This window comes from Mollisia scopiformis (genome assembly GCF_001500285.1).
Source record: "Mollisia scopiformis unplaced genomic scaffold LY89scaffold_48, whole genome shotgun sequence".
NCBI classification, from domain to species: domain Eukaryota; kingdom Fungi; phylum Ascomycota; class Leotiomycetes; order Helotiales; family Mollisiaceae; genus Mollisia; species Mollisia scopiformis.
Window position 1 is genome coordinate 1 of NW_017263628.1, and position 26666 is coordinate 26666.

Here is a 26666-nt window from a genome sequence, read left to right on the forward strand (position 1 = left end):
ATAGGTGGGGTAGTCATCCGCAGTAGGCCTAGCGGAGTCTGAAAAGCTGTCAGATCTCTGCTTCGAACGTCGAGCGTCAATTGGTTGTATCCAGAGAAGAAGTCGATGAGAGAACATATCCAGCAACTAGCGAATTCCTCAGAGAATTCGTCGACAGACGGCGGTAGATTCGCGTCCCTCATCGTAACAGAGTTCATCTTCATAGCAGCGTTGATCAAACGGTAGGTTCCTGCCATCTTCTTTGCGACTAAGAACCAGGGATTCCTATAAGGACCATTGCACTTCTCTAAAACTCCTCGTCCTAGTCGCTCGAGTAACATCTTCGTGACAGTAGGAATAAGTGCTCGAGGATAAGGGAAGTTCTTCTCCTGCCAGGCATCATGAGGTATCGTCTTGATGAGTATCGGAGGGGTAACATCCTCGTGAATCTTGCTAGCATGTGTCCAATCAAAAGCTAAAGCACCTTCTCGATTGATTAGAATGGCGTCAAACAGTTCTCGTTCTTCTAGGGACAAAGCCATTCCAACGTCAATCTGCTTCATTGCCTCAGCAGTCAACCGACTTCCAGGTTCAAATGGCGCAATGCGTGGTAGCAAGATATCTTTGAACCTGCCAGTATTCAATTGCTCCGGACAGCGCGCTTTAGACCTCTCATACCAGTCTTTCCTGCCGCCAGGACCCTCACCAGTGCCATCGTTCTGGTCAACCGGCTGGACTTTCTTTGCTTTAGACTTGTACATCCCATTGACTTCCACAGGAGGTGGTCGACGTCGCGGTCGATATCGCGGTCGGAACGTAGGGTAGTTCTTTTGAAGAGCTTGTTCCATCTTGGCTATCTCTGCAGCTTCTCCTCTGCCGTACCTGGCTAAGTTGTCCCTTCGTAGCTCGTCGGATGGAAAAGGCGTGTGTCTCGTCATACAGCGGGCGCAGAGATCGTCGTCACAGTCCTTGCAGTTGAGGTCAGGAAACAAGAACTCGCAGAAGTCTTCAAACTTCTTAACTTCTGCTGCTGACGGGACTTGGTTCAAGATCTCTTCAGCTTTCTGCGCGTCCCAATCTGGAAACTTCTCAAGAAAGATAGAAAGGAACGTCTTCTCCCCGGTGTTCTGTGGTTCCGTCTTGACACTCTCGTCTAGTCTGTATCTCGTCTTGACACTCTCGTCTAATCTGTATCTCTTCCTAAGTTCCTCAATCTGTACCGCGTTCTCTTCAAACCACTCCCCATCAACAATATTATCGAATTGGAAAAAGTCAACCTCCTCCTTTTGTTCCATCTTAGACAAAGACCCGTCACTTAACAAGTCTTCTATATCTTGTACGCCAAAAACACTTTCAAGAAGGGACGCATTATAAACACCAACAAAAGGAAACTCCTCGTCCTCCATTGCACTTGCAACTAAGGGGTGATCCAATTTCTCAGCACCGCTCCCCTCCTCTTCGGTACTGACTCCTAGTTTTCCGCCTCTCCCTCATCTTCTTCCACTTCCTCCACTACTCTCTCCCAATCATAGGGACCATGAACTTTCCCCTACTAGGTCATTTCCATCCTATGCCTCCTACTTACAACAACGACGGCGTGAACAGTGTGATTCATCCTCAAAGGGTGCGTAAACATTCCCAAGATGGACCCATCGTTTCTGATCTGATGGCGGTATCGGGTTTGGTAGATGAATGGCTGTCCAAGCAACCATTTGGGCGTTCTCTTAACAAGGAAGAAAGGTACGTCTATCTCAAAACCCTCTTGGATTTGAACGTTCATCCAACATAGACCAGCAAAGAAGTGACTTGTCGCAGCAGCTATAGACAGTTGCAAATCTTCCACCCCTTGTATCACAATGCCGAGCCTAGCGGCGGCTTCGTACGGTGCCATGTTGATCTCCGCACCACTGTCCACAGTACCATTGGCTTTAACGTACGCATTAGGATCTTAACCGCGTACAATGATGGGTACCCGAGGCGTCTTGACGATAATACCTTTAGCAACTAGTTCACCAATCTCGTTGTGTCCTACGTTCCCCTCAAGCATGGAAATTCTTAGTCCCGAAGTGTTGATCTCTAGCGGAACCTACTAAGGCATAGAAGGAGCCACAATCATAGAGCGAGCTTGACTAGTTGGGGCGGAGCTCGAGATGCGCTCAGCGAATTGCATGTTGTTAGCCATCTCTTGTTGAATAGCTTTAGCTACAGCCATAAGGGTTCGCCAATGCGCTATATCCTTTCTGAATTGCTCGAGTATCACTCCCTGCGGATTGTGACCCTCTAGTCCTTTAAGCATCTCTTTGATCTGTTTCGTCGACTTTCCAGCATCAAATCCAAGCTTGATGGGTCGTGTTTTCTTCGTCACGACAGGCGCAAGTGTAGATGCGTTTCCTCGCTCGGTCTCAGAGTCCTCCGCTTCCTCTACAGTAGCTTGTTTCGCCTTTTTCCTTTGTGCAGTGGTTTTCGCCGCGGCAGAGCGGCCCTTTTGTGGTGGGACAACAAGTCCTTTGTTGGGCTCTTCTTTGTCCACATCCATCCCTTCTTCTTCCGACTCTTCAGTATCTTCCAGGTCGGGTTGTGTCAGCCGTCTTAGTTCTTACTGCCTTTGACTCAGCGCTTTGGGAAGGCTCTTCTCAGATTCTTGGCGTCTGCGCAACGTGGTCCGCCGATCAACTCGGCTTCCCATAACACTGGCTAGATTAGTGGAAATAGCAACTTCTTCGTACCATAGCACCTGTTGCTCGTAGTAATCGTCGAATGATAGGGGTGCACCGTAGGCATCAGCGAGATCCTCGTTATGAATATTGAGGTCTACCCTCTTGAGCACTTCAACAGCGGAGTTGAGTCCTGGGATATTGACGAGTCCAGACTTGCGAGCAGCTTCACCTTCTTAAGCTTGTCGGGCCAGGCGCTCCACATTCTCTTGTCTCTTACTGAAATCGTAGTCGAATAGCCCTCCTGACATCTGGGCGATAATCTGTTCCCACATCCTACCAGAACTATTGTTAAAGAAGATGCGAGTGCCCTCTTTGCCAGGCTCGATGGGCCCCTTGCAGATTTTCCCTTCCTCATTTCGATGACAAACACCAAGTAGAATAAGCTCTTGAGTGAGAGGGCACTTGTCGATGGTGTTATGCTTGCAATTTGGGTCCGGCTCTCCATTCTTAGTACGTCCTACACACATAAAGCACATGTTTGGTTGATCAGAACCACCATTATTGCTCCAATTGCGTCCTCTTCCACTAGATCCACCGAAACCACCAAAGTCGGCATCTATAGTCGAAGTGTTGTTTTGCCTAGTCTCGATATGCGCAGAAGAAGCTGCTTGTTGTTGCGAACCTTAGTTTTGGCTTTGGTTCCGAAGCGGTTGACCGCTGTACGGTTGTCCAACACCTCCATGCGAGACTCCATACCCGCTGCTGTTCCCGAAGCTTCCTCGGCGAGAGCCCTGTTGACTGTTTTGTTGGAGCGAATTAACGATCCTCTCAACATTCGAACTCAAGCTAGAGACCTTCTGTTCCATATTAGTCTATCCCAGAGTAAGCGTACTAAGTTTCTCAACCAAGTCCTCTATCCCTCCAGACGATCTAGCACTCAGTCTGGCACCACCGCCACTACCACTGCTAGCAGGAGATTTTGACTGGGATCTAGACGGAGTTGTAGTGTGGCTCAAAGGAGCGCCACCATTTTCCACTTCCTCGTAGATAGTAGCTCTGTCCGAGAATCTAACCCTCTCTTGGGTTGGGGCCTCAGGGACCGGGAGACGACGACTGCTGCTAGTAGGCATGGACTTGTTGACCACCTCTTGTATGATGTTTCGCTGCAAGGTGTGGTAATCTTCGTCGAATTCTTCAGCAACACGGCGTTTTCGAGCTTCTGACTCTGCGATCCCTTTGATAGCACCTAGCATAGTTTCGTACGCTTCCTTGGTGTTTTCTCCATCAGGGTTGTATTGTTGCTTGTCCATAAGCTTGTCTCTGTGTTTGGGTGGCAAGCCCTTCACAAACATGCGGCAGCGGCTGTCCTCAGAGATCTTCTTGCTCTTGATGAGGTTCGAAGAGTGCCGGTCGAAGAGAACAACGTAGTCTTTAAGATCAAGTATGCTGACACGAGCTTTATCGACAAGAACCTCCAAGAAACTGACAGTGTTTTTCAAGGATGCAGAATCAGCGTGCTTGTACTGCTTCTTCAAGGCTTCGTAGAAGACAGCTTCGTCGTACTCTTCTAGTGCACTACCATAGCCATCAACTATCTTGAAGTCTTCCTTAAGTTCCGGTGCAACATAACGAAGGATTCGAGAGCGCTTGTCGGCAGCGTCTACAATGTAGCACTCTTTGCAGAGGTCGTCGAAGTCTTGTAAGAAGCTAGTGACGTTCCTTCCTGTGAAGTTTGGAGCTCCTTGCTGGCCGTAAAATGGTAAAGTAGCAGCACGAACCACTATTTGCTGTGAAGCGTTGGGTTGAACGTTAGGCAGGCTTCTAGCCATGTTAATAGTAGGTTGCGTTATGTTTTGGCTAGCTAGTTCCGCTGAGGTAGAGCGGGAGGATACGGAAGGCGTTTTTGTCTGAAACGGTAGAGCAGGGGCGTGTTCTTCTGAACTGTCGGATGAAGGTAGTTCGGTCGTATTCGGTATCTCAGAGGAATTAACGAGCAAATCGAAGTTCGCAGGAGAGTAAGATGTCGCGCGCTGAGGAGCTGAAGGTTGAGTAGAAGCACCAGCAGGACTGCTCAAATTTCTTTTGTGTGCGTGTCGAGTAGGGCTGGGTCTTTTGGGAAGTCTCTCTGATTTCTCGTTCTTGCCGGAAGTGCTCATATCGACGCTTCGATAAGCTTTGAGGCGGACAAAAGGTTTTGAGGGCCTTCTCATTCCGTCAGGGTTCGTATTTTCGCCAGGGGCAGCTACTCCTTGCGCTTTCTTCCCTACTGCCGAGGACACTACTCCTTGCTTCAACTCCATTTCGAGCTCATACTTTATTGAATCCACCGGTTCCATGATTTCCGAGACACTCGTATCTTGGTCACCATACTGGAAGTAGGATATTGTCGCGTCCACGCAAGCTACCAAGGCAAGGGGTAACTGGATCAATACTCTCAAAGTGGTAAGGACCAAAACGCAAACTAAGATTGCAATTTTATCGATTTCCACTATCACTTCCGCCCATCCCTTCGGGTATGATCCCAACGTCCGAGCAAGCAGTTTCCCTCCTCGCAAGGGATGCGAACTCTCTTTTCTTGGCGCTGGTGGTTGTTGTTGTGCCGCACTCGGCACTCTCTTCCTGCTGAGATTCGCCGCCATTCTCTCAACCCTTGGCTCCACAGCCTCTTGGCGCGTGGAATTAGGTCTTTGGAAATCAAATCAAGTCTTTTAGCAGCTCAACACATTCTCAAAACATTCTAATGTGATCCAAAACTCATTTAACACTCTCAAAAAATCAAAACAACGGCATTTGTCAAACCCCACACTAAACCACTGGTTCTGTAGACTGCCGAGGTGTCCCTAAATGCTGGGAATAACCTCACTTTGAGTGCAATCTCCCTGCGTAGGTCACCATAATGTAGAGGAGGTAAGAACATGAACCAGCAGTACGCGAAAACAACCAAAACAACAACAAGTAGGCACTGCGCGAAGCAGACCACTATTCGCAGTAGTAGAATAGGTTTAAAACATCATAAAAAGCATTCGAAAGCATATCACTGTAAAAACTAAGAGTGGGAGAAGAGTTGTTGTTATTCTAAGAGTGCGCGACCACAATATATAGGAAGCGTCACATGATAAACTAGACCCAGTTGAGTATAGTGCTAGGGAAGACTAGCGTTCCCGGGCTGGCCTCCTCCTCAACCACACGTGCCGGTCAGCGCCAAAAGGACCAAAAAGAGCTAGCCCTGCCACAGCACTTTATCACGCACCACTGACGCAGAGAGCTCAAATATTGCTAGTCTGGTGGTTTTTGGCCCGACATCAGATACCATGGCGGAGGTCTCTTCATCTTCTGGATGATCCCATTGCTGGAACAAGGCCTCATCATGCTCTAGCTGCTGCATACGGCCCAGATAGTTGAAAAGGATTTCCATTGGCTCCTGTTGGCTATCTTCGACATGTGTTGCCTCAGTTGTCAAAAGTTGCCGCGCAAAATTGGGCCGTCCATTATCAGGAACGCTGCGACGAGTATCCTTCATTCGACGGACGGTCTCCACAGGATCATCTCTTTCAGTGTCGATTGGAACGTGAACCGGAAAGATGGAAGTGAACCAACCAACAGTTCTTGAAATATCAATGTCAGAATCCCACGGCTCACGTCCGTGTGTTTCATTGAAGATTGCTGGAACATCTCTGTCGAAAAATACCCGACTGAAAGAGTGAGCAATGGCTGCCAGGAAGAGCTCGATGGGATCCGTCCGTAAAGGTTTGTTGCAGTCTCCAAGAGCCAATTTCGTGACATACTCGTTGACTGTGAACGTTTCGCAGATCACATCGCCATAGGTATTCTGGGAGCTGTCAAGTTCCCAGTAACTGGGTTGTGATGGTGGAACGTTGAATGGTAGTGTGGCGCGAGAATCATCCACGGTAGCCTTTCGCGTGTGATCTTGCTGCATTGCGCACCATACGAGAAAGGAAAGCGGTTTCTCCGAACCAAGAGCCCCCGTGTTAAGAACCTCTTCTAAGTCTTGAATGATGATCCGCCAAGAGACCATGTCAATTACAAGGTGATGTGCCACCAGAAATAGTATCTGGCGCTCCTCGCCCACGTTGAATAGATCAACAACAAAGAGCGGCCCTTGCTGAATATTGAGGCCGGATTGGATAGTCCTAATCAATGGGGCAATTTCTGACTCAAGGTCGATATGATGAACTTGATAGTTGTCAAAGCCACGCCTTCGAGTCACGCGCTGTTGCCAAGTACCTTGCTGGCCCTTCCGGAATCGTGCGCGAAGCATGGAGTGTTGATCGACGATCTTTTGGACTGCGGAACTCAGATCTTCAGGAGTGATACGCCGAGTTACATTAAGTGAGAAGCTTTGGTTGAAGCGAGATGGCCCCTGGAAAGAATCTGCAGCTTGAGACTGGAAGTACAGCTTCTGGATGGGAGAGAGATCAAAGTCCTGATCTTCGATCTCGTCCTGATGTTGGGCTTGGTTATCGTATCGAGCTTTAGATGCGAGCTCGTGGATAGATTTGCTTTTGAGGACGTCAGTCAGAGAAAAGTTAATCTTCTCTTTCCGACAATGAGCCATGACTTGCATGGAGGTAATGGAGTCTCCTCCTAAGCTCAAGAATGATTTACTCAAGGGGAGCTTTTCAATTGGAATGTTAAGAACACGAGAGATGATCCGTTGGAGAATCCGGCCTGTTTTTGTTGCTGGGGTTGTGTCTTCGTTCTCCTCATCCATTTCCAGAATTCTTTCGTATGTAAGGTCATCAATGTTGTGCAGCCAGGTCTCGACATAAGGCCGATCTATCTTTCCTGATGCGCGAATAGGGATCGAATCAACCAAGAGCCACGACGACGGTATCATGTACGGAGGAAGTCGGTCAGTAAGTCGATTTCTTGCTTCCAGAATGTAAGCACGACCCGTAGCCGCTCGAGGCTCATCTAGAACAAGATTGCAGGAATTCTTGGTAATTTCCGAGGTAGCAAGTGTATTGAGAGATACCACAGCCACAAGTCGTTTTCGGAAGGGACCATCCTTGGGTAGAGCGACGATAGCGTGCTGAATTTCCGAGTCGAGGTCCAACAAGTGTTCAATCTCGCCAAGCTCCATACGTTGACCATGTAGCTTGACTTGATGATCTTTCCGGCCTATGAAGACTATAGATCCATCCTCATTATACCTCACCAAGTCCCCAGTCTTGTACATGCGATACGGTGGACAAATATGGGCTTCATCATCAGACTTGGTGTTTGGAGATGTGCCATCAATGGCATCCGCCCAACTTGGCCAGTCAACGAATGACTCTTCAGTCTTGAAGGGATCGTTTATGTATTCGCGAGCAAGCAGTGGCCCAGAAAGTAAGAGCTCACCAACACATCCAACAGGGGCGATCAAGTTATGGTCCTGTGAGTCCGCGATCCAGGCTCGCCCACTAGATAAAGCGAATCCAACATTCGAAGGATTCCCCTGCTCAGTGACAGAGGAGTTCGAGATAGCAATGACAGACGCTTCAGTAGGGCCATAGCCATTGATGAGTGTAACCTTCGATGCCCATTGCTGAACGTTGTCTATTGACATTGGTTCTCCACCGCAAACGAGGACATTTAAAGAGGGGACAGTCGCCGGCTCGATCAAGTTGGCAACAGAAGGTGTAAGAAATGCCCATGTCGCGTTTAAGGAACAAATGGCTTCGCTCACGTTACTAGTTCGCATGTCCTCAGAAGGGATACAAACACACCCTCCACATGTGAGGGTAGTGAACATCTCCAGAACACTGACATCGAAGGTAAATGACGCAAACTGGAAAACTCGAGCATTTGGACTCATCAACAACGCCCTTTGCATTGCTACAGAGCTAGTTGAGATAGCTCTGTGCTCCACTACCGTCCCTTTTGGTTTTCCCGTACTCCCTGAAGTGAAGATAGCATAAGCGGCATTTCGGGGTAACGCCCGGCGTAATGTCTGAGTGGGGGCCGGTAATCTAAAAAACGAATCAAGTAGCTCTTGATCGATGACTAGTATGTCATCGAGTAATCCCGTAAGCTGGTCTCTGTGGTGAAGAGAGCAAAGCACAAGTTTTGCATTGACGTCTTTGATCATCTCTTGATGACGAGCTCGAGGTGATAATGGATCCAGTGGGACAAAAGCACCACCTGCAAGTAGGATGCCCAAAATGCCCACTATCGCCCAAGCTGACTTGTCCATGCAAATGGGTACAAAAACCTCAGGACCGACCCCCAAACCAGCAAGGTGGTGAGCCAGATGTGTGGCATGATCCAGAAGCTCTCGGTACGTGAAGCTACCATCCCAGGCATGAACAGCTTGGGCTTGTGGCTGAGTAACAACTTTGTCTTCGAAATCATCATGGATACATGAATCGATGATGCGTGGTATATCGGCATTCCATTTTTGTACCAATGCCTTGTCTTGGGGACTGAATACCTCAACAGAATGGAGTCTAGTCTTCATTCCAAGCTTGGGAAGGTCACTGAATTGTCTGAGAACTGTATCTAGCTGACACATGATTCTTTCAGTTTGCCACTGTGAGAGGACACTACTATCGTAATGGGCAGTTATTTGAACCTTGTTTGAATGTCCCTTACATTCGAGCACAAGCGGGTAGGTGAAAAAGTTGGACGCAACTTCGTCAGTTTGCAGATCCCAAAATCTGCTGTCTACTTTTTCTTCTAATGTCTGGATGACGAGGAGATTCTGGAAGTCGCAAGCAAGCTCAGCATATGAGCTCAGTCGCTTTATGCGCTGCAAACCGACATGTTGGTAAGTTATGACGTCGGTCGCCATCTTCTGCACTTGTTGGAGGAAATGAGCGACAGTATCTCCACGGTCAATTTGGATTCTGGTTGGAATAGTTGTGATTGTAGGTCCGACGACATCCGTAATCCCTGGGACTGGTATATTACGACCAGCCATTGTTTCTCCAAAGACGACATCATTCGAGCCGGAGTAGGCGGCGACTACCATGGCCCAGGCTGCTCTGATTGTAGTTGCCACGGTGAAGCCCATGCTGGCCGTGTTCTTGGAGATTTGGGTGGTGTGTGTCAACACTTGGGAAGCGCCCGAATGATCGAAAGCGAGCTTCTGATGCTGTGGGAATTGTAATGGAGCTGCGCCATCAAGCGTGGTTCTCCAGTACTCGTTGGATATTTCCTCATCAGTACTGGTGAGATATTGAATGAAGCTTGAGTACAAGCTTTTGGGAAGCTGCAAAGACTCTTCATGATACAATTTCTCGACCCTACGCAGGATCATTGGAAGACTGAAGCCATCAAAAAGTGCATGATGTATTTGCCACATGAAGTGCGTATCGCCAGAATTTACCCCTCGAGCGATTGTGTATCTGGTCAGGACTCCGCCATTGTCTGCTGGGATATCAAAATCATGGCTATTATCCAGGTTCTCCACCATATTCCATTCAATGGGGTCATGTTGAAGAACTATCTGCACGAAAGCAGATGATTTCATGTGCACGATACGGGTTCGTAGAATAGCGAGATCCTCGACGGTCCTCTCCCATGCAGTCTTGAAACGATTGACGTCTAAATCCTTAGGTAGCTTGAAGACATTCCGTATAACATACGCACCGGTCTGCCTAATGGAAAGTGTGACGAGGCCTTCCTGGAGGAGACTGCAGGGATACGCATCGGAAATCAACTGTTTATCAACTCGGCACTGTTGCGAAACTTCTTCAAGGATCTCTCCAAGCGGTTCGTTGGATTTGAGAAGTGAAAATGGCTCGATTTCTGATTGATGGTTCTCAACCAATGTGGTGCAGACCGAGGCCATGTCGCATAATCTTGGGTTCTTGAAGATATCGCTGACGGTCAATGATATACCCTCTGAACGAGCTAAGCCAACAAGATTCATTGCAGTGACTGAGTCTCCACCAAGACGGAAGAAGCTGTCTTCTGCACTGATTGATTTTGGCGCCACGATGTTCAGAACATTTTCCCATACACTTTGGAGTTTCTTTTCCATTGCGCTAGTCGGTCCTACCAAACTCTTGTTGTCCGAACCCGTTGGTCTATATTGTTCGGTGATTTCTGTTGGCAAAGTCTGAAGAATGTTTCGCAATCGTGCTCGATCCAACTTGCCGGCGCTCGTCCAAGGCAATCTCGTGACTGGAACATAGAACGAAGGAATCATGTATGCTGGCAGAACAGTGGCTAACGATGAGTCTAGGTGCCTGGCTAGTTGTTTCGTGCTATTGGACATAGAAAGCAGAATCTCGTCCACGCCAGAAACACGTTCATCTTCCACAGAGCCGTGATCCTCAACTTGATGGGTAAAGAAGACCGCAAGTGCTTTGGTTGCTATCCGGCTCATAGGAGCAACAAGCTCCACGGCAGAGAGATAATCTTCAGGTAGACCGACTTTCACGTTGTATTCGATCTCCCCAAGCTCAATTCGTTGACCGTTGAGCTTGATCTGGGTGTCTTTGCGGGACACGAAGGAGAGTGTACCATCCGAGTTATAATGGACAAGATCACCAGTTCTGTAGAGTCGCTGCTTTGTTTCCATGCTCTGTAGCCATGGTGGATCACTGATGAAGCATTCTGCTGTCTTGACGTCGTTATTGAGATAGCCGCGTGCGACGGTCCGGCCTTCCACCACCAACTCGCCAATCCCACCTACCGGCACGAGCTTGTTATAGTCATAAGGATCGACAATCCAAGCTCTACCTCCGACCGCTTGCCCTATGTTTGCAGGATTTGTGTTGACTTCGTTCCCATTCTTATCGACTTTCCACCCCACACTCGCAATCACACTGGTTTCAGAAGGCCCATAGGCATTGACCAAGCTGCAATGTCCTTTCCATTTTGCAATATGCCCTGGTGTCATCTTCTCACCTCCAGTTACGAGAACTTTGAGGCTGGGGACGCTTCTTGGTGATAATGTGCTTGCGACTGAAGGAGTGAGGAGAGTCCAAGTCACTTTCATCGACTTAATGACACCAGGAAGATTGTTCATTCTATCCTGTTCACTCGGTATGCAAACACAGCCACCAACGATAAGGGTAGTCAGTATCTCCATAACGCTCGCATCAAAAGTATGGCTTGCGAACTGTAGTACTCGGGACATTGATGTCAAATCCATGGCTCGGCTGTGTTCCAAAGCGCTAGTGCAAAAAGCTCCATGTTCAATGATCGTACCTTTCGGTCGACCAGTTGTGCCAGATGTGAATATGATGTAGGCCGAATTGTTTGGGGTAGCCCGGGGAAACGAATAAGTTTCAGCAGGATAGCTGAGCGTTTGGACAAGATTCATGTCAACGACGATGATCTTTGTGCAAGCTCCGGATAGTTTCCCAAAACTCTCTTGAGAACAGAGTATCAAGTCACCTCGAACATCATCGACAAAGCTTTTTAATCTCCCATGAGGCTGCGTGTGATCAAGTGGACAGAAAGCTCCTCCTGCTTTCAACACTGCAATCATAGAGACAACCATCCAAGCAGACTTCTGAAAACACAAGGGCACGTAGGTCTCGGGTCCCACTCCCAGTTCGACCAGATGGAAGGCGAGGCGCGTCGATATTTCATCCAATTCAGGGTAGCTTAAAGTCGCATCCCGAGCACAAACAGCAGGAGCGGTGTGCTTCCGGACTACGTGACCGTGAATTACATCATGAATGCATCTGTCCACCGTCACTGGCAGTCTCCGATTCCAATGCATCACTTGTTTGCTACTATGATCGCTGAAAAGATCCAAGTCTCCAATTTTATAGTTGAGCTTCTGTCGAGAGATGATTTCGTTCAGTACGTGATCAAAGGTTCTGACAATGTTCATGGCCTGAGCGTCCGACAAACAGGTGGTCCAATATCCCAGATGAACTTCAACACCAGACTTCATAGCTTCAATATTCACAGTAACGTCGTACTCATTCGGATCATGAGCGTCGAGGACACCAAATTCGATGGTGGGCGCGGAGGAAACAGAGCTAACTCTGTCTTCCGTGCGTTTCTGGAAAGTAAATGCAGTGTTGAAGAGAGATCTGCTGGAAAGCTGGAGCTCGTGCTGTACATCGGCTAACGAGCAGCTTTGATGAGCCATTCCATTCACAAAGTCAGTCTGAATCTTGTGTAGAGCTTCATTAACAGGAGTCGTTCTGTCAAGACGAATTCTGCAGGTCAACATGTTGATGAAGGCGCCCACAGCTGCATCTTGAATGCCTTGAATTGGTGCATCTCTTCCAGAAGTCAAATAGCCGAAAGCTACCTCATCAGTTCCGACGTATGCTTTAAGAACCATCGCCCAAACGAATTGGAGAACGTTCGACATTGTGAATCCATTTTTGCCGCAGAATCTTTCCAGCTCTGAGGAATCGGTGAGTGGAAGAACCAAAGTCCGCAAGTTCTTCTCCACCTTGAGATTATCGTTTAGAACGTCCAAGTGACATGGCTCGGCTCCGGCCAAATATGCTTTCCAATAGTTGAGATCGACTTCTGTGGATCGATTAGACAGGATATGGGCAATGTAGTCGCTATACCGAGGTGCGGCAGGTGGTAGTTCTAGGTTTTGTAGAGCATGAGTCTTAGCCATATGTGCAGGGGCTTGTGTGTACGCAAGAGCGAAGTCCCGAAGTAAAATTGGCATTGAAGTTCCATCACAGATGGCGTGACTAAGCTCAAGCTTGCAGAATACCCGATTTTGATTGGTTTTGCATAGAGTGAGTCTGTGAGGTGGCTGGAAATCCACGAAACTGATAGGCTTTTGCTGCTCGAATGTCTCCTTCACTTGAGAGTCTTCGCATTCAAGCCAAGCGATTCTGGCACTCGTGTCTCGTAAAACAACTTGGTCATTGAGTCCCTTCTGGCAGATACTGTCGATAAAGACCGTTCTCAGGACAGGATGTCTATGTAAGACGGCCTGCCAAGCGTCTGCGAGAGCATGTGGGTTAAGCAGATGTCCCTCTTGCGCGTGAACTTCAAGTAATGTCGAATACGCATATAGCTCTGGGTCCTTGGACTGAGCGAGGAGCATTCCTTGTTGCACAGGAGAGCAAGGATAAACATCCTCGATTCCGTCAATTGATCGGACGCCAAGTTGGGGTAGTAGCTGTACCAACTTCGAAATGCCGTCGTATGCGAGGGGCAAGAGCGGAAAATCACTCAAGGTGCGTTCAGGATGTATCTGAACTAACCGATTTGCTGCATCACGCAAACATCTCTCACACTCGTCGATCCAGTGATGTATTTTTGCTTGTCGTCTCATATTGCGATTGTATGAGAATGTCATCTTGAGAGACCCGTTCGTCACCGAAGCTGAAATTTCGAACAGTGCGAAGCGAGGTACATCTCGACCGATATCAAGGGTGGCAATGTTGGGATCGCTTACTGTTTGAAACAGAGTGTCATTACGATCAGGTTGTTGCATCTTCCCCAGGTAATTGAAAGCAATCTCCATTGGCCAGTGATTTGAGAACCTTTCTTGACCTTCTTCAGTGAGCATGCGATATGCGAAGTACGGCCTCCCCTTTTGTGGAATTCGTCGGCGAAGGTCTTTGACCCATCTGATTGCATTTAAAAGATCCGGATTGTTCTCAGATCGAGTAGGAAGGAATATGGGGCACATGGTAGTGAACCAGCCCACGGTGCGTGATAAATCAATCGTCGAGAACTCCCATGGTTCTCGCCCATGACCCTCATTGTAGATGGTTGGCATGGTAGACCTGCTCGAGAATACTTTGCGGAATGATTGGAGGACCGAGGCGAGTAGTACATCCACAGTCTCGCTTCCCATCGCTTCGTGGGAGGCCCCAAGAAGACGTAAGGAAGTCTCCGAGTCAAGTTCGAATCTATTCTCAATTACGTCGCCGTACGTGTTTGGTTTATTCTCCATATCCCAAAATCCCAAATTGGCCACCGGTACCTCTTCTAGATTTGGTGAGGCATGAGACATAATGCTCTGGGTGTGCTCAACTTGTAGATGGGACCATTTCTGGAATGAAAGTGCACTCTGGGGCTTGGTATTAACTCCTTGGAGGATATCTTCTAAGTCTTGAAGAATGATGCGCCAAGAAACGACATCTATGACCAGGTGGTGCGCAACAATCGACAGAATTTGTCCTTGGTCTTCGGTGTCGAAGAGATCAACAGCGAGGACTGGTCCGTCTTTAATGTCCAGAGACTCTTGGCTTTCCTGGATGAAAGATGGGATCTGATTGAAGGATGTACTTCGAGTCAAAAACCTGTAGGTTGCACGGCGACTTATACTCTGTTGCCATTCCCCAGATTCGCTTCGGGCAAAATGAGCTCGCAACATTGAGTGGGCATCAACAACTGCTTCCATGGCTGTTGCAATATGCTCTGCTTTCATCCGGCGAGTGAGTTTGAGCAAGACACTCTGATTGAAGTGATTCACCAGATCTCCAATACACTCGAAATAGAGTTTCTGGATCGGAGAAAGGCCAAACCACTGATCAGTTGCTTCTACTTCCTCCGCCATCTCCTCAGGCAATGTCACTCGTAGCGCCAAGTCGGAGATTGATCTACTCTGGATGATGTCTTTAACAGAAGTTCCCAGCCCTTCAGCTCGACACTTTGACACCACGTGCATGGCGGACAGAGAGTCCCCGCCGAGGTGCAGAAATGATTGATGCAGCCCAATAACTTCTAGAGGTAGGTTGAGAGCGGCAGCTAGGACCTTTTGCAGTTTCATCTCAAGCTTCGTGCCTTCGATCGAAAGATCAATCGAATTGAGATTGGCAATTTGATGGTATGTTTCTGAATTGATCTCCTCGACCCAGCGCTCAATACGATGCCTATCGAGCTTCCCTGATTCTAAAATGGGAAGTGACTGTAGTATTACCCATTCTGAAGGCACCGAAGAAGCTGGAAGTTTGTCGCAGAGACGTTCACGGATGACTGGAAGATAGAACGCGTTGGCGTCTCTGACCACAACCTTCAGACCGGCACCTCTACAATTGGCAGCTGCTAGCTCTTGCAGCGAAATCACTGCCACCAGAAGATTTTTGCAGGCTCCATCTTTGGGGACAATAACCATAGCATGTTGGATGAATGGATCTGTTCTCAAGCGATGCTCTATCTCTGCAAGTGCCAGCCACCGGCCGTGCTGTTTCGTCAGAGTATTTTTGCGTCCACAATAGATCAGGTCTCCGTTTGAGGTGTATTTAACGATGTCACCTGTCCTGTAAAGTTTCCTTTGAGCCACTTCTTTTGATATGCTGGTCTTTAAGGCCCAGTTTGGAGGGTTGAAAAAGGCTTCAGACGTCATTGTCTCCTTGTTCAGATACCCTTGTGATAATGCTGGGCTGTCGAAAACAAGTTCTCCTTGAGCTCCTATAGGAACTAACCTATTGGAATTCGAAAGATCAACAATCCAAGAGTGGCATCCAATCGCATGCCCGATATTCGTAGGGTCCGCCGTCAAAGACAACTGAGTGCTAACAGTGGCTACCACTGAAACTTCTGCGGAGCCGTAAGCGTGTAGCAACTGCAGCTTATCCGCCCAGGTTGAAACTTGGGTCCGGGCCATCGATTCTCCAGTGAGGACCAGAGTTTGAAGTGTTGGCACGGTAGAAGGCTGGATGAGTTGGATAAAGGAGGGGCTCAAAAGGGCCCATGATACTTTCATCTCTGTGATCACATCGGCGATGAAATCCATTCGTCTGTCGTCCCTTGGCACGCACACACAACCCCCTATCGTTAGAGTCATCAGGATCTCTAACAGGCTAGCATCATGTGTGTACTTTGCGAACTGGAGAACTCGAGACGACGAATCCATTCGTAAAGCAGGCCCATGTGTGGCAATTCTAGAACAAAATGTTCTATGCTGCACGATTGTACCCCTGAATCAGTTAGAAAGGTTCGTAGAATAAAGTTGGATTCTTACTTTGGTTTTCCGGTTGTCCCGCTTGTGAAAGTAACATAAGCTGGACCGATACTGGCCACAGTGGGTATACCAACCATCTTTGGCCAATTCTCGATCACATCTCGCTGTACAACCATGACAGCAGCAAATTTGGAACATAATTGCTCGTATTTCGGAGAACAAAGAATCAGCTGCGCGTTGGTGTCTCCTACAATATCTTTCAGATCGGAAACGGAAGCCTCAGGGTCCAGAGGAACGAAAGTCGCTCCAGACAGCAGAATTGCTAGCATTGTAACGATGGCCCAGGCAGATTTCTCAAAGCACAACGGGAGCAGAGTGTCTCGAGCACCAGTCTCCACCAGACGTCCGGCCAGTTGTGAGGACAGACAAATGAGTTCGCGGTAAGTAAGAGTAGCATCCCACGACTCCACTGCCGCTTTCGACTCAGGCTGCTCGAGGGCTACTTTTTGTATGAGGTGGTGGATACAATCCTCGGCGAAATACAAGGGACCGCTATTCCACTTCTGTATGAGGGATTCGTCCTGCCGAGTCAACAAGCTCATCTCGCCCAACCTGACATTCATCATCTCTGGCGAGTTGAAACGCTCGATGAGGAACTCAAACTCGCTCATGACCTTTTCGACCATCCAAGTAGAAATAACTTCTTGGTCATAGTGAACTTCGATTTCGACCTGTCCATGTCCAATCTGGCAAGATATGGTGAGAGGATAAGAATAGAAATTCGTCCCTACTGTTCTACCACTCTGCAAATTCCAAAAGCCGTCTTCCAGATCCGCTTCATCATGATGAATAGCAAGCAGGTTCTGGAACCCACAAGCATGTGCGGTATGTTCAGAAAAATTCTTGATGTGTTGGAGACCTGTGTGTTGGAACGGTATTGTTTCAGCCGACCGCACCTGAACGTCTTTCAAGAATTGAGAAATGGTCATTTCGGAATCCACTTGTACTCTAGTCGGCACAGTTGCGAGCGTAGGGCCGATGATATTGGTAACGTCTGAAACAGGAACATCGCGTCCTGTGAGAATTTCCCCAAATATGACGTCGTTAGAAGCGCCCGAGTAGGTTGCAACGACTATGGCCCAGGCTGCTCTGATAGTTGATGGAAGTGTGATGTGAGTTCCAGCTTCGCGGCGGATTTGGATACTATGTGTAAATGACCCCGTTGCATGCACTTGGTAGGATGGGTGAGGGAGTGGAGGAAAGTGTACAGCTGTTGTACCAGAGAGCTTCAACTTCCAGAAGTTCTCGGATTCGTTTGCATTTATCTCCGATAGGTACCTGATGAATTTCGGATAAGCAGATCCAATGACTTTGTCCATAGAGGAGATGTCGTAATAACAGGCTTCTACCCTTTGAAGCATGAGTGGAATACACCAACCGTCGTAAAGCGCGTGGTGTGCAGTCCAGATAAAGATAGGCTCCGCTCCATTATCTTCGACTATGCTGTACATTGAAAGATCTCCGCCATTGTGAGGAGGGAGGTGTCGGTCCTGCTGCACAATGTCTTGTAATTCAGTAAGGTAGTGCCAGGAGATTGGTTTTTGAACAACGACTTGAAGGAAGCCGTAGGATTCTAGGTAGACGATCCGAGTCCTGAGAATGAGTTCAGCTTCTACCACCTTCTCCCAGGCTTGCTGGAATTTTGCCAGATTAATGTTTGCTGACAAGCGATAGATATTTTGCGCAACATAAGCTCCAGGATCTTTGTTGGATAGGGCTATCAATCCTTCTTGGATAGCGGTGCACGGATAAATATCTTGAATAGAATCAACATGAACACGACACTGAGACGCAAGTTCCTCGAGTAAGTCCTGGATTGAAAGACCCTTTTGACATAAACTGAAAGGCTCGACGGGAGCTTGGTCGGCGTATGTTTCTTCGCCAACAGATAGAAGGGTAGGGTCCAAGGCTAGGTCCATTAGAACCGGTTTCGTGAAGACTTTTGCCACGGCAAGGGAAATCCCTTTGGATCGAGCTGCCGAAATCAATTTAATTGCTGCTACCGAGTCACCACCCAGACGGAAGAAGTTGTCGTCTAGCCCTACTGTATTGGCCTCAAGATTCAATGTTTGCTCCCATAATTCAGCTAGCAGTTTTTCCATACTCGAAGATGGTGGTCGACCTGATTTACTTGCGAGTCTGTACATTGATGTTTCAGCTTCTGACAGTGACTTGCAAGACGAGCGCAATGCCTTCCGGTCTAATTTCCCAGATGATGTAGTTGGCATTGCTTTAACGGGAATGTATATTCTCGGAACCATGTATGAGGGAAGAGAGCTCGCAATGCTCGTCTCGAGCTCGGTAGAAATAAGCCTCATGGATTCTGACATCGGCAATATGAAATTGCCCAGGCCCGAGGCTGGTACTGATGCGTTGCTCTCAACACAGAAGAAAGCAGCGAGAGCTTTGGTGGCCCTTTTGTTCCTCTCTAACGAGATGAGCTCGACTGCAGACTGTGCGTCTGATGGCAAGTTTGATTTCACGTGATGTTCAATTTCTCCAAGCTCAATTCGTTGACCGTTGAGCTTCACTTGAAAGTCTTTGCGACCTAGATAGGTAATAGTACCGTCCGAATTGTTTCTGGCTAGATCACCGGTCTTGTACATTCGTTTCTGTTCTCCGTTGGCCCATCTAGGGCTGCAGATGAAGACTTTGTCGGTTTTCTCGGGATCATTGAGGTAGCCACGTGCAAGAATTGGTCCCTCGATAAGGAGCTCTCCCACACTTCCAGTTGGAACGAGATAGTCATGGTTGTCCGGGTCCACAATCCATGATACACTGCCAATAGACTTTCCAATATTTGTTGCTTCGGAGGACCTGCCTAGATCTCCATTCCAGGTGGAGTTGATCGAGCATTCAGAAGGTCCATAGCAGCAATGAAGCGACACTGCATCGACCCATGTCTCAATGGCCTCTTTCGTCAGAGCTTCTCCGCCAAGCGATAAAGCTTTCAGTCCTGGGACTTCAGATGGGCGGAGGAAACCGGCTACTGTTGGTGTGATGTCTGCGAAATTCACCCCAAGCTTATTGATTGCTCCAGCAAGGTCGTTGAAGCGTTCATGCTCCGATGGTACACATACACATCCTCCGTGCATGAGAGTAATGAAAATTTCTGCCAAACTATTGTCAAAGGTGTATGCCGCGAATTGCAGCACTCTCGAATGCGATCCAAAGCCATACGCTGTTCCGGTAGCATGGGAACTACTAACTATCGCTCGGTGTTCAAGGACAACTCCCTTAGGTTTCCCTGTGCTTCCGGAGGTGTATATGATGAAACAAGGGTTTTCAGGTCCGACCATCGTGCCTTCAAACTCGGTGGGAGCGGGTAGACGGTTCACATCTTCATCGCTGACACAGATCACAGACACACCCATGTCCTCAAAAAGGTCGACACAAGAAGGAGAAGCAAGTACAATCTTGGCGCGGGTATCTTTCACACGCAATTCAAGCGCGTTTCTGGGATGAGTGGCGTCGAGGGGGACGGCAGCGCCTCCCGCCTTCAGAACACCAAGCATCGCGACAATAGTCCAGGCTGACTTATCAAAACAAGTTGGAATACATACTTCTGGCCCAACACCTAGCTCAATGAGGCACTGAGCTAGGCGGGTAGATACGGCGTCCAGCTCGGCAAATGTAAAGCTAGCATCCCAAGCACAGACGGCTGGAGCATCTGGCTGCGAGTACGCTTGCCTGGAGATGACTTTGTGCACACAGTCACCCAGAGCCTTGGGGATGTCGCGATTCCATTCTTGAAGTTGTTCATCATGCATTGAACTGAACAGCCTTGTATCCTCAATCAAATTGTCGGGATTATCGATGATCATGGACAAGGCTTGTAAGAAAGCACTGCCTACATTTGCAGCTTGTCCGGGAGACATGTGATCGGTCCAGTAATCAAGGTCAATGAGAATGTCATTTTCTGAAGCTTCCACATTGACAGAGACACTGTACTCCGTGGGGTCGTAGATTGGAACACATTCTTTGAACGATACTTTCGATGGTACGCTCTGCTCTTGAGGAAGACGTCGAAATGACAGAGCAGTGTTGAATAACGGAGATCCTGACAAATGTAAAGCATGCTGAACTTCTGCCAAGGATGTAGTCGAATGTAGTAAGCTATCCATGTAATCCTTCTGAAAGTTGTCAAGCACCGAACCAAGCCTGCTTTTCGGCTCCATGCCAATTCTGCAAACGAGCATATTGATGAAAGGACCGACTGCTTCTTCAATTCCATTGACTAGCGAGTCTCGTCCGGATATCAGATACCCAAAAGAAACGTCATCAGAGGAGGTATAGCAGCGTAAGGTAAGACTCCAAGCCATGTGAAGGACGTTCGAGAGAGTCCAGCCATTTGTCTCGCAAAACTTCCGCAGTCTGATGTAATCGGAATCGATGAAGTCTAGGCGCAGAGATCGGAGCTCTTTGGGAGCCGTGAGACCATCATTGAGTGTTGGGAAAATGCAAGGCTCCACTTCGGCAAGGTAGGTCTTCCAGAACTCCACACTGGCCTCAGTTGGCTGGTTTTGGAGAAACGAAATGTAGTCGCTGTAGAGCGGCTTTGGTTCTGACATTAACGAACCTGTGCAGGCCAGAGCGAGGTCTCGGAAAATTATGGACATCGAGGCTCCATCCATGATGGCATGGCTGATCTCTAATTTGCAGATAAGGTTTCCTCCTGAGACTTTGCAGATTGTGAATCTGTGTGGAGGGCGATTTGCACCAACTGCATCGACCTCTTCTGAAAGCTTTCGAACAGCAAAGTTGCGATTGCTGCAATCCATATAGATGATATCAGAAGCGTAGTCCTTCAACACGACCTGGTCGTAGAGGCCTTCATTGGTACTGAATGTTGGAACAAACACCGTTCGAAGAGCGGCATGACGATCTACCACCTGTTGCCATGCCTGAGAGAGGCGATCGGCATCAATTGACAAGTCCGCTGATACGAGCTCATAGATGACCCGCACTGCATAGAACGCAGAGCTTTTGGTCTGACTGATGAGAAGGCCCTCTTGCATTGAAGAACACGGATAGATGTCTTCGACTTCTTCAACTGTCGAGATGCCGATTTGTTTCAATCTTCTCGACACATTTGTTTGGAGGTCGTCGTATGAGATAGATAGTAGCGGGAAATCACTCAAGGTAGCCTCTGGAGCCATTTCTGCTAATGTACTCACCATGGAGATAATCATCTGCTGACAGCTCAAGATCCACTGATGAATCTTGCCCTGATGCTTCATGCCACGGTTGAAGGTGAAGGAAAAGCGGAGTTTCCCCTGTGCAATCACAGCAGATATCTCAAAAAGCCCAAATCGTGGAGTCTCGAGCCCAACATCTGCTATGCCGCCGGCTCCACGAGTTTCTCCAGCCATAGCGTCAGCGGGCATGAGAAGCGCACCCTGACGCTCCAGCTGTTGATATTGGCCCAGGTAATTGAATGTAACTTCAAGGGGCCAGTGGTGACTGAAGCGGTCCCGACCTTCATCCGTCAAGAATCGAGCAGCAAAGTAGGGCCTCCCATTGTCAGCCACTCTGCGACGAAAGTCTTTCACGTGTCGCACAGTGTTGATGAGGTCCTTGGACGCCGATTCATGAATGTGAACGGGATACATGGCTGTGAACCACCCCACGGTCCTGGATATATCTATGGCCATTCCAGAAGGTTCTCGTCCATGAGCTTCATTGTAGATAGTTGGGACGTTGCGATCCTCGAAGGTGAGCGCAAACGAATGTATGAGCGATGAAAGGAGAATATCAACGGGGTCCGTACGAAGAGCATTGTGACACTGAGTCAGCATCATGGATGTAGCTTTCTGATCAACTTCAAACCCTTTGCAGTCAACGGTCCCGTACGTGTTTGGTGATTCCAGCATGCCCCAATACGAAGCATCGCTGAGTGGCACGTGATCATCTTTGGGCATAGAATGATTGGGGAGAACCTTGTCAATAGCGAGCTTTTGACAGTGATCAGCTTGCATTTGACACCAGGTTTGAAAAGACGCAGGTTTTTCATCGGAAGTGTGAGGAGAGCCTGATAGCAGCTCCTCCAAGTCCTCAAGAATCACGCGCCAAGACACGAGATCAATCACAAGATGATGGCCAACCAAGAACAAGAGTTGTTTACCTCCTTCGACTTGAAAAATATCTGCAGCAAAAATAGGACCTAGAGCAGTATCAAGGCAAGTTTGGCTATCGGCAATTGCTGGATGGGCATTTTCTGGGTGATCGATCTGGTGGCTTTTGAGTCTATATGACCCAGAAACGTCATCTGTGATGCGCTGTTGCCATTTCATAGTGCTTTGTTGCCAAACAAATCGTGCTCTTAGCATTGAGTGGCGCTGAATAATGATTTCGATAGCCAAACGCAAGTGTTCTTCCTGTATATTTCGAGACACGCGTAAGAAAAAGCTTTGATTGAAATGACCGTGGCCCTGGTTGGGAAGTGCAAAATATAATTGCTGAATAGGAGAAAGGTCGAAATGTTGCCCGATGATCTCTTCATGATGAGAAGAGGACTCGAGGGTCTTGGCGAATTGTGAAAGTTGCTTGATCGATTTGCTGCGAAGAATATCTTGGACTGTCAAGGAGATTTTCAACTTCGAACATTGCCCCTTGACTTGAATTGCACTGATAGAATCACCACCCATGCTCATAAAGGACCGATTCAGGTCTACCTGGTCAATGTTCAGATTCAACACGTGACTCCATATCAATCTCAGTTTGCTTTGGAGCTCTATCGCAGGGGTGGCTGCTTCTTCCGCAGTTTGGGTAGGTTTGGTCATAGTCATCATGGAACGATATGCTTCGTCGTCCGTGCTTTCCACCCACTTCTGCGCTCGCTTTCGATCCAGCTTTCCAGATGGCAGGAACGGAAGGCTCTCAACGACCAGTACAAGGGAAGGCACCATGTATGCCGGAAGAAGCGACGATAGACGCTCACGAATCTGATCGGGATCTCGGATTCGGTGTGGCACCAGGGCCAGAGCGGTAGTGGCTTGACTTGAATTTGTATGGGATAGGGAGACGACCGAGACGAGGCGATTTCGGAAGGGCCCTGCTTTCGGTAGCAGGACCAAGCCATGCTTCACAGAAGGATCGGTGACAAGGTGATGCTCGATCTCGCCCAATTCGACTCGCTGACCACGAACTTTAACTTGGTTGTCTTTTCGTCCGATGAAGCTGAAAGTGCCGTCAACGTTCTGGCGAACCAAGTCGCCTGTCTTATAGACACGCCATTTCTTCTGATTGTACTCGAAAAATCCGGGATCTGGAACAAAAGATTCCTCGGTCTTTTCGGATTGATTCAAGTACCCTCTTGCAAGAGTTGGACCCTGTATCAAAAGTTCTCCGACGCAACCAATTGGGACCAAACGGTGATGATCATCCGGACTCGCTACCCATAAGTGTACGCCAGTTGGATAACCAATGTTCTTGGGCGAGGTTCTGGGAGTGACATGAGATTGAACCGCTGCTGCGACTGAAGCTTCGCTAGGTCCGTAGCCGTTAACGAGCTCGATGTGAGACCATTTGTCGACATGCATCTGGCTCATGGACTCTCCAGCCATAACCAATGTCTTCAATCCTGGAACTTCAGCTGGATCAATCAATCCAACAAAAGATGGTGTGAGAACCGCCCAGTTGACTTGCAAATTTTCCATGGTAGTAGTGATACTATTCAGCCTCTCCTCTTCACTGGGAATGCATACAGTGCCACCAACCATCAGAATAGTTACAATTTCCACGAGACTGGCGTCAAAGGTGTGGGAAGCAAATTGGAGGGCACGTGACTCTGAACGCATGAGCATGGCTGGCCCATGGGATTTGGCACCCGTACAGTAAGCTCCATGCTCTATCATTGTACCTTTGGGCTCGCCCGTGGATCCAGAGGTCCAGATCAAGTACGCGAGATCGGTGCTATTGACTTTGGGCAATTGATCATCGTGCTCAGGGAGGTTCCGAATCATAGGGCCATCGATAGGAATTATCGTCTTCGCAATAGAGGCAAGCGCGATAGAGTGTTGTTGCGAACACAGCACAATGTTTGCTTTGACGTTACTTGCCAGAGTTTGAAGGCGAGAAAGTGGGGCCAATGGGTCGAGAGGAACAAACGCAGCTCCAGCCTTCAAAACAGAAATCATCGCAACAACGTTCCATACAGATTTATCAAAGAGAAGTGGTACGAAATCTTCATGCTCTACTCCTTGAGCTATCAGATACCGGGCCAGATGAGAGGAATAAGAATCAAGCTCGTGATAAGAAAGAGATTCGTCGCTAGAGCACAGGGCTTCTTTTTGGGGCTGAACAAATGCACGATCATGAATGATCTCGTGGATACAAACCTCAACGGATTCCAAGCTCCCCTTATTCCAATTACAGATTTGATCTTTATTACGATCGCTGAGATGATCCAAATCTCGAATTGGAGTGTCTGGGGCTTCCGCTGATTGGTGAAGCACTTTCTGGAGCGTGCTTGCGATGTTCAACACGTGATCTGAAGCCTTCTCAAGATCTTGCCATACGAAGAAGATCTTCAGCCCATGATCCAAGAACTGAACCTCAAGCGAAAGTTGAGCCTAAATGTTGTCAGAAGCTGGAGTCTTTCATGCTGCAGAGATGGGATACTGACTTGCTCAGAAAGTACAGGTTTGAGTGACGAATTGGCGTTGGATGCTGCGGATTTGGCCAAGGTAGACAGAGTAGTATTGTAGAGGGGTTCTGTAGAGCCGGAGGCATGATGAACCTCGGTAGGGCTGGTGCGGAGCCGCTCAACAGTCTGCAGAATACTCAATGTCTCATCAACCAAGACTCGACGCAAAAGAGAATGCCCTTCCACCTGTTGATATCGGAAACACACATCGTCCTGGCCAGTATAAATCCGAAGAACGAGTGCCCAGGCCGTTTGCACCAAGAAGGGTGCTAGTTCTCCTGCAAGTAAAATTTGCAATTCTTCACTGCCTTTCACATCCACTTCAAGTGACAGGAGTTTGCCCTTGCTAAGTTCAAAGCCAGGTAGAAAGCAAGACATGTGACTTTCTGTGGAAGTCTCTGCAGTAAGAGATTTCCCCTGCTTCGTATCTATGTCTGCGTTCTTTGCCATAATTGGTTTCTCGTGATTAGATTGTTTGGAAAATTATGAATGTCCAATTCAAAATATGATCAGAACACTAAATTCTGGGGTTTGATTGCTTCTATGAGAAGGTTGTTGGGAAATCTTCTCAGCTATGGCTTCTATTGCCAGATTAGCGTTGCTCCTACGGGGGAGAATAGTTCTTGACAAAGATTCCTGGGATTCTGACCAATGTGAATCTGGGCAAAACAAACGACGTAGATGGTACTGGATGGAGTGCGGCCTACAATGTGTGATCTGGTATAATGACGCTGTGGCTGACTTCAAAGATCATGAAAGAGGGAGAGCTTTACCGAATCCTTGTTCAGTGAGGCAAGATGACCAGAAGTTTCAAAGATGATGACGCTGTTGGCGCCAATGCAAGCGACAATTCGAAGTTCCGTCATGACCTGCGGCGTGCAGAGTCTGAAAGCCCGTTAAGGAACTGCCTTTCTGAGCGATTCACGATCACGCCACATATTCAGCATGGTATATGATGTTCCGTACATGAAGCACTTGCGGAGTTGAGTATCTCTCTTCGGATCCAGAACGGTAACTCAGCTGGAGTCTGCCGATCATGTGCCGTGGTTGCACCCAGTGCACCCTTAACAGTCTCCAATGAGAAATTAGAGAATTAGGTGTAACCTTTGAGATCAGCCTCGACAATTTGGAATCCCACCGCGACCTCCTCGTTCGCTGACCACTCACACATGCTCGAGAACTTTGAACGAGATGTTCGGGCATGTCGGGACGGTCATAGAGGGGTAGGGTTGCTAGCTCGTCCACTTTCGGATGAAATTAGAAGCAGGAACAGTTCGCGAGCTGCACAATAGATTGCCCAAGCATTCTTGTTTCGCAAGAGAGCTGGAGCGTCTGGCCTTTGACCGCTGCTGTTGGGTCTCAGGAAAGATTGGTAAGTGTTGTTGGTGGAAGTTCGCCACGTATTTCCGTCTCCTGACAAGCGCTGAAGCGGCACGTCTAAACTATTTCGTTAGTAGTAATTGCGTGTTACCTTTGCGGATGTATTGGAATAGTTGCCAGGTCTTCCTTGGAGTTTTCG

General features: G+C 48.2%; 5 protein-coding genes across 5 annotated transcripts; all 5 read right to left on the reverse strand.

The window, feature by feature from the left end:
• Positions 1-284: 284 nt before the first annotated feature.
• LY89DRAFT_603695 (uncharacterized protein) lies at positions 285-521 on the reverse strand (the record flags this gene model as incomplete). Its single annotated transcript, XM_018210319.1, has 1 exon — positions 285-521. A coding segment is annotated over one exon (237 nt), but the record flags the coding sequence as incomplete, so codon positions are not given.
• Positions 522-1191: 670 nt separating this feature from the next.
• On the reverse strand, positions 1192-2109 carry LY89DRAFT_692635 (uncharacterized protein). The gene is made up of 3 exons (XM_018216574.1): positions 1774-2109; positions 1668-1719; positions 1192-1603 (listed from the first exon to the last, which is right to left on the reverse strand). Exons 1-3 carry the CDS (start codon positions 1868-1870, stop codon positions 1597-1599), a joined length of 156 nt encoding a protein of 51 aa, XP_018060553.1. The 5' UTR covers positions 1871-2109; the 3' UTR covers positions 1192-1596.
• Positions 2110-2653: 544 nt separating this feature from the next.
• LY89DRAFT_415448 (uncharacterized protein) lies at positions 2654-3325 on the reverse strand. The gene has a single exon (XM_018207365.1). It carries the CDS (start codon positions 3139-3141, stop codon positions 2791-2793), a length of 351 nt encoding a protein of 116 aa, XP_018060554.1. The 5' UTR covers positions 3142-3325; the 3' UTR covers positions 2654-2790.
• Positions 3325-5413, reverse strand: LY89DRAFT_415459 (uncharacterized protein). Its single transcript, XM_018207366.1, has one exon. The coding sequence runs from the start codon at positions 5273-5275 to the stop codon at positions 3509-3511; it is 1767 nt and encodes a 588-aa protein (XP_018060555.1). The 5' UTR covers positions 5276-5413; the 3' UTR covers positions 3325-3508.
• A 278-nt stretch (positions 5414-5691) lies between these two features.
• On the reverse strand, positions 5692-25745 carry LY89DRAFT_769886 (acetyl-CoA synthetase-like protein). The gene is made up of 3 exons (XM_018221838.1): positions 25127-25745; positions 16501-25073; positions 5692-16456 (listed from the first exon to the last, which is right to left on the reverse strand). Exons 1-3 carry the CDS (start codon positions 25595-25597, stop codon positions 5857-5859), a joined length of 19644 nt encoding a protein of 6547 aa, XP_018060556.1. The 5' UTR covers positions 25598-25745; the 3' UTR covers positions 5692-5856.
• Positions 25746-26666: the final 921 nt, after the last annotated feature.

Bases quoted from the DNA above. Each gene is read 5' to 3' on its own strand.
- LY89DRAFT_415459 (XM_018207366.1), bottom strand. From the start codon at position 5,275: ATGGCGGCGAATCTCAGCAGGAAGAGAGTGCCGAGTGCGGCACAACAA.
- LY89DRAFT_415448 (XM_018207365.1), bottom strand. From the start codon at position 3,141: ATGGAGAGCCGGACCCAAATTGCAAGCATAACACCATCGACAAGTGCC.
- LY89DRAFT_769886 (XM_018221838.1), bottom strand. From the start codon at position 25,597: ATGGCAAAGAACGCAGACATAGATACGAAGCAGGGGAAATCTCTTACT. The intron at 25,074-25,126 runs GTCAGTATCCCA...GACAACATTTAG, and splicing joins AACCTGTACTTTCTGAGCAA to GCTCAACTTTCGCTTGAGGT. The intron at 16,457-16,500 runs GTAAGAATCCAA...TAACTGATTCAG, and splicing joins GGGACAACCGGAAAACCAAA to GGGTACAATCGTGCAGCATA.
- LY89DRAFT_692635 (XM_018216574.1), bottom strand. From the start codon at position 1,870: ATGGCACCGTACGAAGCCGCCGCTAGGCTCGGCATTGTGATACAAGGG. The intron at 1,720-1,773 runs CTGGTCTATGTT...AGATAGACGTAC, and splicing joins TGCGACAAGTCACTTCTTTG to CTTTCTTCCTTGTTAAGAGA.